Genomic DNA, 17,467 nt, shown 5'->3' on the forward strand with positions numbered 1-17,467 from the left:
CACACACACACATACTCACTGGTGCCAGAAGACATTGTGCCAACATGTGTGAAGTTTGTTGATAAACTTCATAGTGTGTTCTCTCTCTCTCTCTCTCTCTCACGTTACCTGTTTATGTATACATGAATGTATTAATAAATCTCTATATTTATTCGTCTCTTTGTCCATCTATCTATCTAGTTATATATTTGTCTCTCTGTCTGTCTATCTATCGACTAGAATAATAGTGTGTGTGTGTGTGTGTGTGTGTGTGTGTGTGTGTGTTTAATGAAGTCATACTGTAGACTAACACATACTTGCATACTACAGGTTGTATGTAAGATCACCATCATCACTATCCCCATCATCATCATCATCAATAACACTACTACCACCACCATCACTACCACCATCACCATCATCCCCATCACTACCCCACCACCATCACCACCATTACCATCACCACCATCAATCCCTCTCTCTCCTCCACCAGGCACTGGAAGATCGCCGCCAACTACCAGAATCGGAAGATTGCCTGTGTTCCAGACATCCGGCTTGAGGATGGCTCTGGAAGCATGGTGAGTCAGGCTGAGTCAGGGGAAGTGTTGAGTCAGAATGAGTCAGGGGCAGTGCTGAGTAAGATGAGTCAGGGTAAGTCAGGGGCAGTGTTGGGTCAGGATGAGTCAGGGGCAGTGTGGAGTCAAGATGAGTCAGGTGGTAGTGTTGAGTCAAGGTGAGTCAGCGTGAGTCATGGGCATTTAATTTTCCAATAAGAATCCCTCTCAGGCAACTAACATTTAAATAATAGACTACCAAGACCAAAACAAAACAACAAAACAAGTGAGCATCAGCAACAGGGAGCACAACCTTCTCCTCGACACTCCTTCACTGTTTTAAAAGCATCGAACAACACTGAAAATCCATCTGCATATTACAAATTTCAATCGTTTATTTATTCGAGTGAGAAACAGGGGATCCAGGACTCTATTTCTTCTGATCGATTACCTTTTATCGTGTTTATGTTTTTATACAGCATCGAATACCATTGAAAGGGAGTGAAGACTTTAAGAGTTGTGTGTTATGGTTCAGGCGTCTATTTAAGAATTAAGAGTAAAAAAGGTATTCATATATTATTATACCAGATCTCTTTATGAAGTACACTTGTGAATTTTCATAATAAAGATATTAATAAAGTAGCCAGTGGGAGGCGTTCAGTTAATAAAGACATTAACATTTTATTGGTGACGAGGGTGACCAATAAATAGATTTATTTAGGAACAACTAATAAATAAGACATGATCTAGATGACCCCTCGTTCGTGGTGGATCAGTGACGACAGGATTACGTCAGCACGATGATAAACACCGCCGTCTGTGTTTGTTCAGTGACGGGGAGGGGGGGAAGTTGATTTGGTTGATAATATGCGTGGTTGTGTTACAAGCCTTTACGGGTCAAATAAGCACTACTGGCGGCCAACCTAATTAAACCATTAGACTTTGGGTTCTTTAGGATTAGGACCCATTAGGATTAGGTCTTTATATAAACCAGGACCTCATTAGGACTCTGCCCCAAGTTAAATGCTTAGGTTGATGGCTATTAGGACTGGGGGCCCAATAAAACTGAGGCCTTTCTAGTTATTGGTAATTTTAACACTTGATATTTGATGACCTGTTACTTAAAAATAATAAAAGGTTCAATTAGTCCTCTTACCACAATAATTATCCCTACATGTCACTGTCATTACAACGTAGCTTAATTACAACCACAATGAAAATACCTTAAAACTGAACACAAGAGCATACACAAGTTAATAAAGGCCCAAACACGTTAATCAGCCCACCCACCACCTACTAACAACCTCTGAGAACTAATGAAAATACCTGTCGGGTAATCGCCCCGGGGATCTGAAGAGGAGATGCTGGCGAGTTAGTAAGAAGGCAGACAATGGTGTTTTGCTCGTCGACGTTGTGATGTTTTAACCCTTGTATGACGTGACTTTTAGATGTTTTGATGTGATGGAATGGGATTTATGGGATTTATTCGTATTTTCTTATGATGAATTTTCGTTATTATTTTAGTTATTCAGAGTTAATATTAGTGAGGGGTGTGATTAATTATTATTGTTTAGTTATTAATAGTTAAATTACTGTTATTTATTAGTTGAAAGGGATACCATCATTATATGTTTAGTAGTCAGGGATACGATTATTGTCTCAACATAAGTGAACTAGAAATTATCGTTTACATTCGGTAAGAGAAAACTACGGAACTATACTGATTTTGTATAGGAAGATAAAGCTCCCAGAATACTTTGCTCTGTGGAGTTTTCGAGTTTTCTGACTTCGATTTTAGGTTGGTTCTTTTGGTTCTTTTGTTTTTCTTTTTGTCTTGTTGGGTTGGGTTAGGTTCACACACACCGTGGGTCAGGAGTAGGATAGGAGGTTACGCCAGGTCCTTCTGGTTTCTCTGGTTAGAGATTAGGTTAGATGTGATAATTTTTTTGTTTGGCCAAATTTATTTCTCCACCATTTTTTGGATGTTATTGATAAACTAAAGAACTTTTCTTCTTCTATTGAAAAATTTCGTACCTCGGCTTCTTAAACCGATCACCTGTTCTTAATTTTTTTTTTTTTAAGTTTTCTGCAATAGGTCGGGTTAGGTTAGGTCAGGTCAGGTCAGGTTAGGTTTCGTTAGGTTTCGTTTCGTCAGTTTTTTGCGTGTTTTTACCCCACAATTTCCCCCATCCTCAAAGCTCTGCTCACTTTGCGCGATCAAAATTGCATATTTAAAGTGATATCGAAAAGTAAAAAAAATCAAATAAATAAAAAAATATATTTTCGACAAACTGTAGAGTAAAGTTTTTTTCTTCTCTATTATCCTACATACAAATAAATATAGAATTTCGTGGTTGTCTGAATCTTTCCTTTATTTACTTAATGGCAGTGGAGACTAACCATGTTTACTCTGAGAAATTGGAAACTATCTTCCCCTTACTCAGAGGAAACTGTCAGTGAGGGGTCAAGTAAATGCTGTCACTCTGGACTATCTGTTCCTGGATATTTCATTGTTATATATTCTTAGACTTTTATTAGTAGTTATTTAAGATCATTTAGTTACCGTATCATTCATCACCTTTAGATAATGATAATTTTCTCTCTCTCTCTCTCTCTCTCTCTCTCTCTCTCTCTCTCTCTCTCTCTCTCTCTCTCTAGTATAAAACAAAGAAACAAAACAAAACCACCCTTCTCCTCCTCCTCACTCACAACAACAAAAACCACAACAACAACAACAACAACAACAACAACAACAACAGTAAAACTACACTCCCCCCTATAAATTTTTGCTTTGTGCTGCCAAAACTAACCCATCCCCACACACACACACACATACACACACATGCATACATATTAGAGAGAGAGAGAGAGCCTTCTGTATGTATAATTAAAGAAAGTATTAACAGTCATAACAGCACAGGTCGACTTTGATATGTCATAAACCCTCGTTAATTACTTTAAGCTTTTTTTTTTCCTTCTATATACCTGGGAAGCTTTCACTGTAAAGCTTATATATAAAACCTAATATTTTCACTTTCATCTGGCTATATATTAAACCTGGAAGCTGTCACTATAAAGCTTACCTGCATGTACTGTATAGGTACCTGTAAAACGTATGGATATAACAAGCACAGGTGATCAAATAGTCCTCTCCCTGCACACCTGTAATAGTAAAGAATATCGCTAATTACCTCAAATAATTAATAGTTACAGGATGCGTAGAGACTTTTTGTAATGTCTTATTTCTAACTAGTTCATTATATATCCTGCTGTATCGTATTTTGTAATGTATTAATTCTAACTAGTTCATTATATATCCTGCTGTATCGTATTTTGTAATGTATTAATTCTAACTAGTTCATTATATATCCTGCTGTATCGTATTTTGTAATGTATTAATTCTAACTAGTTCATTATATATCCTGCTGTATCGTATTTTGTAATGTATTAATTCTAACTAGTTCATTATATATCCTGCTGTATCGTATTTTGTAATGTATTAATTCTAACTAGTTCATTATGTATCCTGCTGTATCGTATGAAATCTTGCTAGGGTAGTGTAGGTGTATGGTTAAGGAGGAAATTCTGTATTACCTTAGTTGTATTTTCTTTATGTCTATTAGTATGGTTTTAATGTGCAGTATGTCGTTTTGTTTATCTATATATCTTTCTGTCTGTATGTCTGTTTAAATATGTCTTCTTTTTTGTATATTTAACTGTCTATGTGTGTTTATCTGCCTTTGTGTTTATCTTTACCTGTCTGTCCACGTAAACATCTGTCTTTCAGTATGTTTGTTTGCCTCTCTTAAAATATACCTGTCATGTCTACCCGTCTACCTGTGTATAAGTATCTGCGCCGTGTGTGTCAGTACTTTTGTGTGTGTCTGTCAGCTCGTCTGTGTGTGTCAGCTCGTCTGTGTGTGTCTGTCAGGTTAGAGATATACAGACCAAGATGTTTACAAACCTAGCAAAGAGATAAGCAATGGCTGAATCACACACACACACATGGATACGACCAACCCCCAACACGTTAGTTCATTTCCTAACCCAGCAACCACGAGTAACATAACCAGGTGTTGGCGACTCAGGTTCTTACATACTGCCCGAAGTGAAGTCAGAGGGCAACATTGATCAATACTGGGGGGGTGGTTGCAGGAGAAGTTTACCGCTGCAGTCAGATATCCTCAAATAGCTCCCACCTGCAACATTTACGTCACAAAACTCCCAGGAATAGTACAGTTCAAGGAATCTTCACAAATTTGGACATATTTGTGGATGTTATTTTTAAAGGTATGTGTAGTATTTTGTGGTGTTATGATCATCTGGTTTATGTTACGTAAAAAAAAAGTTCCAAGGCACATACAGTAAAATATACGGTTCTTGTTGATGATTTAATTAAAACTCTATGTAGATTTTTTATTCTTTTTTTTCGATGATTTAGCTCATTACAGACAATTTTCCTAATGTTTTAAAAGACTGTTTTATATTACGTACAAAATGAAGGTCATAGTATTTCATAAGTTATAGTTCCCAGATTAGCAAGAGTTTATATAAGTAAAAAAATACATGGAGAATATTTGTAATAGATCTGAATTAAATTTTGTGTTTTAATTCAACCAGAATATACGGTATATTTTGCGGACCTTTTGAGAATCTATAGTAAATTTAACCATGTCACTAAAACATTACCACACAAGGATGACAAGGAATGGTTACTGATAGTGTTAACTCAGGATCGAGAAAGAAAAACACGTGGGGGAGGAGGAGTGGGGGGAAGGAGGGGAGGAAACAATATCCGTCAGATCAGGAGAGGCGGTAACTTATTGAATCTCTGGTTAAAAATTTTGACTCGTGTTTTCATTCTGGCAATAAAAGATGAACATTTAGGTTTGCCGTATAAAAAAGGACAGACCGATATTAATATTGTCTTAATTTTTTAGTTCATATCTGTTTATAAAAATAATTACATAGACTATTTACTTCAGTATTTTTAATGACATTGTTCACTGACCTCATGAAACAAAAGGAACCATTGTTTTGGTTTGTATTTTGAGATTTTGTTTCGTGGATGATATAAAGAATGTTGAGTTGGATGAAAGGTTTATTGAATCCCTATTTACCATTTCATATAGGGGGGGGATAGACAGCACCAGGTGAGGTAGACAGCACCAGGTGAGGTAGACAGCACCGGGTGAGGTAGACAGCACTGGCGAGGTAGACAGCACCGGGTGAGGAGACAGCACCAGGTGAGGTAGACAGCACCAGGTGAGGTAGACAGCACCAGGTGAGTGACAGCACGGGTGGGGACAGCACCAGGTGAGGTAGACAGCACCAGGTGAGGGTAGACAGCACCGGTGAGGTAGACAGCACCAGGTGAGGTAGACAGCACCAGTGAGGTAGACAGCACCAGGTGAGGTAGACAGCACCAGGTGAGGTAGACAGCACCGGGTGAGGTAGACCCAGGGAGTAGACAGCACCGGGAGGTAGACAGCACCAGGTGAGGTAGACAGCACGGTGAGGTAGAAGCAGGTGAGGTAGACAGCACTGGGTGAGGGTAGACAGCACCAGGTGAGGTAGACAGCACCGGGTGAGGTAGACAGCACGTGAGTCGGGGGTAGACAGCACCAGGTGAGGTAGACAGCACCGGGTGAGGGTAGACAGCACCGGGTGAGGTAGACAGCACTGGGTGAGTAGACAGCACCAGGTGAGGTAGACAACACCAGGTGAGGTAGACTACACCAGGTGAGGTAGACAGCACCAGGTGAGGTAGACAGCACCGGGTGAGGTAGACAGCACCAGGTGAGGTACAGCACCAGGTCAGGTGAGCACACCAGGTGAGGTAGACAACACCAGGTGAGGTAGACAGCACTAGACACACCAGGTGAGGTAGACAGCACCAGGTGAGGTAGACAACACGCAGGTGTAGACAGCACCGGGTGAGGTAGACAGCACCAGGTGAGGTAGACAGCACCAGGTGAGGTAGACAACACCAGGTGAGGTAGACAACACCAGGTGAGGTAGACTACACCAGGTCAGGTAAACAACACCAGATAGACAGAGCCATAAACTAGACCTTTTATATTACAGTACACGTGTATCACAATTAAATAACTGAATTCATGTTGTTTTCCGCCATTAATAACGAAATAATTACAACAAAATGACCGAATTACGTCCTTTTAGATGTAATGGATTTGGGGGATTAGTATTGTTTCACCTTAATATATGTTGAGGTTAGGTTAGGTTAGATTAGGTTAGATTAGGTTAGGTTAGATTAGGTTAGGTTAGGAACACGACTATAACTACCACCATTCACACAAGAACACATTAACTACCACCATTCACACAAGAACACGACACACGACTATAACTACCACCATTCATACAGGAACACATTAACTCACCATTCACACAAGAACGATATCACGTATACTCCAATTCAACAGAACACATTAACTACCACCATTCACACAAGAACACGACTATACACGACTACAACTACCACCATTCATACAGGAACACATTAACTACCACCATTCACACAAGAACACAACTATACACGACTATAACTACCACCATTCATACAGGAACACATTAACTACCACCATTCACACAAGAACACAACTATACACGACTATAACTACCACCATTCACACAAGAACACATTAACTACCACCATTCACACAAGAACACGACTATACACGACTACAACTACCACCATTCATACAGGAACACATTAACACCATTCACACAAGAACACAACTATACCACCATTCATACAGGAACTCTACTGTCTGCAACTACCACCATTCATACAAGAACACGACTATAACTACCACCACTATAATTACCACCACCAATCCTACACCTGTACAACTACTATTTATAATGGAAATATGAAAGCTTCTTTGACTCATTTACCGTCAACATATTTATTACCTGTGACGATTCTTGTTATTCTTCTCCCCAGCGTTGGACAAAAGACTCACACTCGCTATTGTTGAGATCACCTTGGTTACCGGAGACGCCTCACACCTGTAGGTCCTAAGGGATACACACACACACTCTCTCTCTCTACCGATATCAAAGCCACTTTTTGTCCTGGGTAGTTGTCAACACTTTACTGGTACGAGGGTAGGGAGGTGAAGTTGGTAGGTGAGGGAGACGAGAGGTGAGATAAGGTGTTGGAGGGACGTTGGAGATGAGAGGTGAGGGAGAGAGAGAGAGAGAGAGAGAGAGAGAGAGAGAGAGAGGTGAGATAAGAGAGAGAGAGGATTAAGGAATGAGTATACAGAGAATATATGAAGAATAAAGAAAAGAAAGAAAAAAGAATCCGCCAAAGAAAGAAAGAGGGAGAAAGAAAGAAAATACTAAAAAAATAAAAACATAAGAGTTACATAACAGTGAAAGCAGACAAGGAAAGCCAAAGAACAAGGGAAGAAAAAAAATGTCTTTGTTTTCACACTTTGTAGTCATTAAGGCCTTATGTTCAGTACTTACCTCTGTTTCATGTATCTAAACCTGTCTATTAAAATGTATTTGTTTATATATGTATACCTGTATGTATAGTTTAGCATACATAAAATATATATTTTGTATGTCAATAGAGCTATATAGTCAGTGGAGTTAGTCACGTAAAGTTAGACAGTCACGTAAAGTTAAACAGTCGGGTAAAGTTAGACAGTCAAGTAAAAATATGGCCAGCAAGTAAAGTTAGATTAACAGTAAAATAAAATCTTCAGTAAAGTCAGACGTTCAATAGAATAATTATATAGTCAGCAAAGTCAGCAGAGTGGAGACAGTGTTCAGGGTGTCAGACGAGTAGCTTCTTCTGTTTAATTTTCATGGCCAACGATGCACTGGCTTTCAGGTCACCATAAGTATATAAAGACGAATAAATAACAGAATAAAACAGAAAAGCCATTTACATTTGCGCGTGTGTGTGTTTAATAATAATAATTAACGGTTTATTGAGGACATAAGAGCATAAGAATGGAGGAAACTGCAGCAGGCCTATTGGTCCATACTGGGCAGTCCCGTTTACATCCAGCCCCTATCGCTCATATATCCATCTAGCCTATGTTTGAGGGTATCCAGCGTATTAGAGTTAATGATGATGTTTGGTAACTTATTCCACTCGTCCACTACTATATTTCCAAATCAATGTTTACCTATTTCGCGCCTAAATCTAAATTTGTTTAATTTATAACCATTGTTACGAGCTCGCTCCTGATTGGATAGTTTGAGTACCTTTGTAATGTCCCCTTTGCTTAGCCCTGATTCCACTTATTCATCTCGATCATATTGCCCCTCACTCTACGTCTCTCGAGGGAGTGCAAATTAAGATGCTTTAACCTGTATCTATACTCAATGTTCCTAATGCCTGGGATTAGTCTTGTCATTCTCTTCTGAATTCTTTCTAGGGATGCTAGTCCATTCTGTCGTACTGTGACCAGAATTGAACTGCGTATTCCATGTAAGGTCTCCCAAGCGCGCATGCAAGATACAGTTTTAGGATGACCTCGCTAGTCTTGTAACTAACACTCCTTTGTATGAACCCAAGTACTTTGCTGGCCTTGTTTCGAGCGAATGCACATTGTTTACTTGATTTAAAACGCCTACTTATCATTACACCTAAGTCTTTCTCAGTCGGATTTCTCTATAACATCGTGGCAGCTAAAAAACTGAAAATATACAATAAACAGAGATAATATAAGTTACTTGATTGACAAAAGCTTTCAGTACAAAAAGAGAAGTAACATGGAGTGAACGTACAAATTAACTACAGATATGTAAGTGATCTCGGCAGCCGGCCTTGTAAACTGTCTGGGGAGTTGATCGCGGTGCCTTGAATGCCTTCCTACAGTAGAGAAGGTTTCACAACTTGATGCACTCCTGGTCTCCGATTTACACTTCCATGCCCTCAGCTCACAGGGTGTTGGGGAAGGGTTTTTGTTTCTCATTTGATGTTGGTAATTCTCATTTCTCACCTGATGGATTTGGGAGCCCTCGTTTCTCACCTGGTGTCGTTGAAGTTCCTCATATCCCAATTGGTGTAGCGGAGCCTGGTGTCAGTGTGGTAGTGGTGGGTATTAAGTGGTCAGGTCTAGGTAGATCGTGACTCCTGACCACGGGGAATTAACTTATCACCATCTAACACTTGTCTCTATTCCATGTGAGTTGAAATTATCACATGTATATCAGTTGTGGGTTGATTGACATTCTTTGTACTGTATGCTGGGATGATGCTGAGGATGTTGACAAATCCAGGTAGGGAGGAGGAGATGGGGAGGGGAAGTCCCGACAGACCAGGAGATAGCTGTCTCCATGGTCGACTGTAAAAGACCACGGCCGCCTTATTAGAGGAAGTTGTTGACATATTATGTATTCTGATATCTTGTATTGCGAGGAATTCTTTCATAATCCCTCTAATACGATATCTTAACCCTTTGAGTACGATGATACAATCCCTTTAGTACAATAATACAACCTCTTAAGTACGATAACACAGCCCCTTAAGTACGATAACACAGCCCCTTAAGTACGATAACACAGCCCCTTAAGTACGATAACACAAGCCTTCATTAACCCGTTAACAACGAACAAATATCCACAGACCATATTCACCCACTGTTTTACTTATAATAAACAACCAAATTCTTTTCCAAGCATAAACCTCTTGAATAAATGGATTCCAAGAGCGCATTCTCGGTAAACAAAAGAGATCCCAAACCAGGTATAAATGGCTTTAAAAAAACACCTAAATGCCACCTTACTGAGCCTTTTACCGCGTTTATAAGAGGCAGCGATCTCCCTTCAACACTTGGCTGGGATGAAGCACACACTAAGTCTCTCCTTGAACTCTGTTTTGTTTTTGACTTTTTCTATATTTGTCTGTCTGTCTGTCTGTCATAGCTAGAGTAAGATACACTACGAGTAAATTAAGTTACTAGAGAAATATATTCACTATAGATGAAGTTACATATAAAAACATATCAAGTTAAGAAAAAAAATCCCCCCCCAAAAGCCACAAAATTCTGGTGTTTTGCAGAACCACGTAAGGAAAAAGGGGATTTAATTCTATAATTATTTTTGCTGAATATTTTAAGAGATGAAAATATCTTGGCGCCGAAAATTCAGATGAAAAGGTTCGTGTGAAAGGTTAGGTTAGGTATGTGTATGTGTGTGTGTATATGTTTGTATGTGTGTGTTTATATTGTATCTACCCTTCTGTGTATGTATGAGTGTGTATGTGAATCGTTACGTGAAGAAGTGAAAGAAAGACCCATATGCCTTATGTCTTGCTATGCCTGATGTAGATACAGTATTAAGTTGTTGTTCTATAAGATACAATTAGAATAGATACGTAGACAGTAAACTTTCCAAATTATCAAGTTACAGTAGAAAAATTATAAAAGTAATCGACCTAAAATATGAAGTTGTCGTATCAAAATATAAAATTGTTGTTCCAAAATATAAAGTTGTCGTACCAAAATATAAAGTTGTCGTATCAAAATATAAAGTTGTCGTATCAAAATATAAAGTTGTCGTACCAAAATATGAAGTTGTCGTATCAAAATATAAAGTTGTCGTATCAAAATATAAAGTTGTCGTACCAAAATATAAAGTTGTCGTACCAAAATATAAAGTTGTCGTACCAAAATATAAAGTTGTCGTATCAAAATATAAAGTTGTCGTACCAAAATATAAAGTTGTCGTTGTCCAAAATATAAAATTGTCGTACCAAAATATAAAGTTGTCGTACCAAAATATAAAGTTGTCGTATCAAAATATAAAGTTGTCGTACCAAAATATAAAGTTGTCGTATCAAAATATAAAGTTGTCGTACCAAAATATAAAGTTGTCGTATCAAAATATAAAGTTGTCGTACCAAAATATAAAGTTGTATCAAAATATAAAGTTGTCGTACCAAAATATAAAGTTGTCGTATCAAAATATAAAGTTGTCGTACCAAGAAGTAAGGTCAGTGTAGCCAACAACATCATCATAAATAATGTTGCCATAGCGGTGTCAGGGAGATGGAGACTTTTGGGGGCGACAGGGGTGTGGCGCCAGCACTAGCAATCAACAGCGTCTGATGTTTTCCCTTTGCGGTCTACAATGACACGCTTATGGGGAAAAAACTACGCCACATAAATATTCGCCAGACTTATGCCCGCAGTGGCGTTGACCTTTGGTTGTTGAGTGCCTACAACATACTGCGTCACCTTTACATTATACTGTCTTATGGTTGAATGCCATGCTGCCGGAGTCATCTTGGCACCATAATCTCCTGCTATGGTGGCACTGTACTCTGGTGGTTCAGTTTTCCTGTCTAGCTTGTGAGTCTTGGCACTCTGCTCTCACCCTGTGGCCATGGAAGGCACTAAACCCCGCAGTGCCAGGACATACACCTACTCTCACCACAGGCGGCACCTCCTTGGCACCCTGACGTTAACTATTTATGAAGGAAAGTTTTGTCGTCCATCCTTACTTTTCATTGCTGTAGTTTTCATAATAATGGACGATGGGGTTGGAATTATATTAGGGGAAGTGATTCTGGGTCAGGCTGGCATGAATACTTTTTTCTTGTAATTCAATGACAAAGTTTGTTCTTCTGTCATCATTGCATTATTATTATTATTATTATTATTATTATTATTATTATTATTATTATTATTGAGTAGTAGTAGTAGTAATATTGTCATCAGTATTCCTTCGTCACTATTAAAAATGCCGAAGAACTTTTTTTTCATGAGCTACGATTAAAAATTAAAGATGAAATTAAATTCCGTCAAAGCGCTGCGCTTAATAACGATATTCCTGGCCTTACCGACCGTGTTTAATTTGAGAAAAATTGCAAAAATTTTATGACCGTTTCAGGGACGAAGTCGATAATGAATTCACGAAGAATTTTTTTTTTTTTGGTTGATGCATACTGTATTTACAGGAAGTAAACTATTTTTTGGTATATATTTTGTTGAAGACTGTTTCGCCTTTGTATGTGTGTGTGTATAGTACTGTACGTGTGTGGTAAAAACTGTTTATCCTTCAGAGTGTGTTGCTGGAAATGAAAAGTTATTATAAAGTGATATAGAAAGTATTGTTTAATATTACGAATGTATTACAGAAGCTATTAGTAATTTGGCATTTGATCCAGGGATTATAAGATGATTTAATAAGTTTTGCAGAAATTGCAAACCACTTTCCTTGTTGCAGAAGTTTCGAACATTTGTTATCTATTACAGACCATATAAACAGTATGAGATATATTTCAGGAGCTTTAAAATATTAGAATATGTTGCAGACAATGTAAACAGTTTGACGAGTGTTGCAGGAAGCACTGAACACGATGCAGATAATGTTATCATCTTGATGTGTGTTGCAGGAACGTGTACAGCGTGTGGCGGACGGTGCTGGACGAGACGGAGAAACTGGGTAAGGCGAGACTGGCGGCCGTCGAGGTGTTCCAGCAGAATATATCTGAGGAAGCGAAACAGACCAGGCAGAACAAGATCCACCTCGGGAAGAAGGTAAGTGAGGGAGGACAACATAGGGAACATATTGAACTATAACGAGATTACCCGTTGATGATCGTCTCTTCTAGTTCAAGGAAAAGGGTTTAGAAGGAGAGAAAGCGCTTGGAGATCTTAGTTATGGAAGTGCAATAATTCATTATATCTTAATCATCTTGAAGACTTCTTAAATTTTACAAGGGAAGATCTATCCTATAAGTAAGAGGACTGTGGGGAAGATGGTTGCATTTATACTCGCTCTCCATCACTGTGTCCGTCTGTCATGCCTATGGGACCCAATTCTACTTTCTAACGTAACAACGTAACCTAACCTAACTATAGTTGGTAGTAAAAATTGGTCATGAGATGCAGATACCCAAACTAAAGGCCAAGAACTCTACACAACTCGGCTGTTATCCGAGTTCATAATTGCCTTTCTTGTTGCTGAACAATATCTGGAAACCTGTCCGCATCCAATCGCTGCCAAACTTCAGCGTGGCAATTTAGATTCATTTGAACCAAAAATAATTGACACACCGACTGATCAAATCAAGGAAATTCGTAATGCTGTGAAGCCTCCCATCTGATTGAGTGTTGGTGGAATGGTGTCAAAACCAGGCATAGGAAAATGACTGAGTAAATCACAACATTGCTCCTTCTGAAACGTCACAGAATCATTACTGTATACACACACACACACACACACACACACACACACACTTACCCTTTCGTCTCACGTCTTAAGTTAGCCATTATAATAGTTGGATAAACAACAACAACAACAACTTATAACTACTTTGTATATCACGAGGGAAAACATTTTTAAACTTTGTGTCACATAATCTCGGTCAGGAAATTAACTTTTAGTGACAGTTTAATGTGAGGTGAACGATGAGTGTTAGGAAGTCAGGGGTGTGATGTTCTCAACCGTGAAGTCACATGATTTCTTTTGGAATCACAGAAGAAGGAAAAATCTTAAGTCTTTATGTTCTAATTTAAATAATATGAGCATCTGTTTGTTATCTTTACTGTATATGTGTTCTGTTATCTTGGCTAGGTCTGTTATTTTCACTGTGTCCGTTATCTTCACTGTGTCCGTTATCTTCACTGTGTCCGTTATCTTCACTGTCTCTGTTATCTTTACTGTATATGTGTTCTGTTATCTTGGCTAGGTCTGTTATTTTCACTGTATCCGTTATCATCACTGTCTCTGTTATCTTCACTGTCTCTGTTATCTTCACTGTCTCTGTTATCTTTACCGTGTCTTATCTTTACTATGTGTCTGTTAGCTTCAGGTATGAGGCGGGACAGAGGATCATCAAGGCATAACAATCTTAAATAAGTGACCGACCATATTAACATTATTGTAAGGAAGTCCTGTTATGGGGTGTACGACGCCGTTTACGATGACCTTCTTGCCCTGATTTTGTTTCAGGAATACCACCCTTTTGAAGCTCTGGAGAGATCTCGAAGTTTCGATAGTTTAAGTACAGCACTAGCTAATAATTCCCACCAGGAAACTTGTTTCGAGACTCGTCCAAAGCTTCGAAAAGTGCAGAATTCCATGTGTTAAAGGCGATATTGCTGAAAAAAGACCAGGGCAAGAAGGTCATCGTAAATGGCGTCGTATACCCCATAACCGTTCTTGCAATTGGCCTAAAACCTAGGATATATAAACGACGGTAGTGTAATAGTACACCTGTGTGTTTAATAGTGATGGGATTAATAGTGAATATAAAGGTGTAATAGTCTGCTTCAACTATCCCAATTAATTTACCTGTATTTCTCTTTCTCTTTTCTCTTCTCAGCGGGGCTCTCTCTCTCTCTCTCTCTCTCTCTCTCTCTCTCTCTCTCTCTCTCTCTCTCTTCTCTCTCTCTCTCTCTCTCTCTCTCTCTCTCTCTCTCTCTCTCTCTCTCTCTCTCTCTCTCACCAGGTTCAAGATATCAAATTCTGAGCTGATATTTCACGGACAGGACACCTCTATGCCTGGTGTCTTTCAGGTGGTTGAAGAGCGAGAATTGTGAGTGATTCTCTTGGTGATGTGGGTGTCTGTGTCAGGGCTGTCTGGTGGTTGTGGGTGTGTGTTAAAGGTGTCTGCTGGTGTTGTGGTGTGTGTTAAAGGCTGTCTGCTGGTGTTGTGGGTGTGTGTGGAAGGTGTCTGCTAGCGTTGTGGGTGTGTGTTAAGGCTGTCTGCTGGTGTTGTGGGTGTGTGTTAAGGCTGTCTGCTGGTGTTGTGGGTGTGTTAAGCTCTCTTGGTGTTGTGGGTGTGTGTTAAAGGCTGTCTGCTGGTGTTGTGGGTGTGTGTTAAAGGCTGTCTGCTGGTGTTGTGGGTGTCTATCAGGGCTGTCTGTTTGTGTTTTGGGTGTGTCAGGGCTGTCTGCTGGTGTTGTGAGTGTGTGTCAAGGTTATCTGCTGGTGTTGTGGGTGTCTATCAGGGCTGTCTGCTGGTGTTGTGAGTGCCTGTTACGGATGTCTGTTGGTGTTTTGGGTGTGTCAGGGCTGTCTGCTGGTGTTGTGAGTGTGTGTCAAGGTTATCTGCTGGTGTTGTGGGTGTCTATCAGGGCTGTCTGTTGACGCGACAGTGTCTGCTGGTGGAAGACAGGTCCATTATGCCTCCTAAACTTAGACACAAATTGAGTTTCCTCCCGACAATTGACTTTTATCTTCATCATTACCTTCTACACGCGTGTTATTTTGGGGGGGAATTTATTTTCGGAGAGAACAATAAGAATTAGCATAATTTTTTTCTCGAGATATTACAAATTTTAGATCAACTTTTAGATCACGTGCAGATTAGGCCCCCCGCCCCCTTGCCCCCCGCCCCGAGCTCGCCTTATAATTAAGCACCTTAGCGTACATGGGAGGGGTTAGGTTAGGTTATGTTTGCGTCAGGGTGGTTAATCTTAAGTTAAAATAGAGGTTAATCTTCAGATAATCCAAAATTTCTCTTCTACTTGCCGATTTATATATATATATATATATATATTTTTTTTTTTTACCAGTTTTTAGTCAGACCGTAATTCAGGTTTAGGGACTTGACTGATGGAAACTTTTCACATGTAAGAGACGGTCAAACTTAGGCGTCTTATTAACGACTTCAAGATGTCGAGTACTTTTCCTAATTGTATAACGAATCATTCCTGAGTCTTTATGATGTCATCGATTTTTACTTTTATTTGTTATTTTTGTCGGTTCTTTTCGTGTGTTTTTTCCAGTTATATTGCATGAGTTGAACGAAAATATTTGACTCACAGAGAGATGGAAAGAAATACCGCTTATCGTTCCCCCTTGACAGAAAATTTGAGAGCGTATTGTGTCCGAGCGTTTCCTCTCCCACTACCTCCCTTCCTCTCTCCCTCCTCCCTCCCTCCCTCCCTCCTACCCCTTCTCTCCTTCCCTTTCCTCCCCCCCCCCTAGCGATAATCTCCCTTCATGACAAATGTTTACTTAATACCTCATATTTTCACCCTACAGTTCGCTGACCAGCTGAAGGTGATCCAGAGCGAGCTGCAGACACAGGTACAGGATCTAGACCGAACTAAGAAGATTTACTACGAAGAGGAACACGTTGCCCACGACGCCAGGGAGAAGGCGAGCGCCGCTGAGGAGAAGTAAGTTGGACGGTCTTGTTTGTTGGCTATCAAACGTCACATTGTAAATATAGGTCATGCATACACGTTTGTGCATCTTACACTCTACATGCGCACACACGTGATTACATATTGCATATTTATATATACATCATACAAATATGTAAACATATATTGCAAGTTTTCTTTATACATTCACATATTCACATACCTATGCAATATTCATCCAGGCATCCTCGCACATGCACCTTCGTGTGTGTATGTGTATGTGTGTGTGTGTGTGTGTGTTTGTTTGTGTGTGTGTGTGTGTGTTTGTGAATTTATACATAGAGACCTATAGCATAATTTCATAATGTACACTGACAGTCAAAGACAGTATTTAATATTCACACGTGACTTCTGGTGTGTGACGGTGCGGGTGATGATGTTTGATATTGGTATGATGGGATGCTGTTGGTTATGATGTCAACAATAACGTGTTCAAGATTTTTCTCTTCCTCAAGTCCACTGAGAGCTGGGCATTTGATCACCTGTGCAAGTCAGAGGTGCGTGGAGGATATAGGGATGTCATCTAGCAAGTGAGACGGTAGTGATGAGCTAGTGCTTAGCTGCTGTTAATTTGGGTAGTGTAAGCTATACAATTAACTGACATCATACTGAACTTCCTTCACGGTCGATCTCTCTCTCTCTCTCTCTCTCTCTCTCTCTCTCTCTCTCTCTCTCTCTCTCTCACGACTGAATAAACGTAATATTAATCATGGGTCGAGAATTACTCCATAAAAGATTATTTTTCAACACCAAAAAATCGTCTCTACCAACTAGTTAGAA

General features: G+C 39.4%; 1 protein-coding gene across 1 annotated transcript in view; it reads left to right on the top strand.

Annotated features, from left to right (window-relative positions):
• Positions 1 to 540: 540 nt before the first annotated feature.
• LOC121871336 (protein nervous wreck-like) overlaps positions 541 to 17,467 on the top strand; it is a 73,473-nt gene continuing 56,546 nt past the window's right edge. Inside the window, exons 1-3 of the mRNA XM_042373556.1 lie at positions 541 to 557; positions 12,922 to 13,066; positions 16,524 to 16,660. Of these exons, the coding sequence (XP_042229490.1) occupies positions 541 to 557; positions 12,922 to 13,066; positions 16,524 to 16,660 (299 nt within the window). The remainder of the gene's footprint in view (positions 558 to 12,921; positions 13,067 to 16,523; positions 16,661 to 17,467) is intronic.

The sequence above is a fragment of the Homarus americanus genome, unplaced genomic scaffold (assembly GCF_018991925.1).
Source record: "Homarus americanus isolate GMGI-L3 unplaced genomic scaffold, GMGI_Hamer_2.0 scaffold45698, whole genome shotgun sequence".
Classification (NCBI taxonomy): Eukaryota; Metazoa; Arthropoda; class Malacostraca; order Decapoda; family Nephropidae; genus Homarus; species Homarus americanus.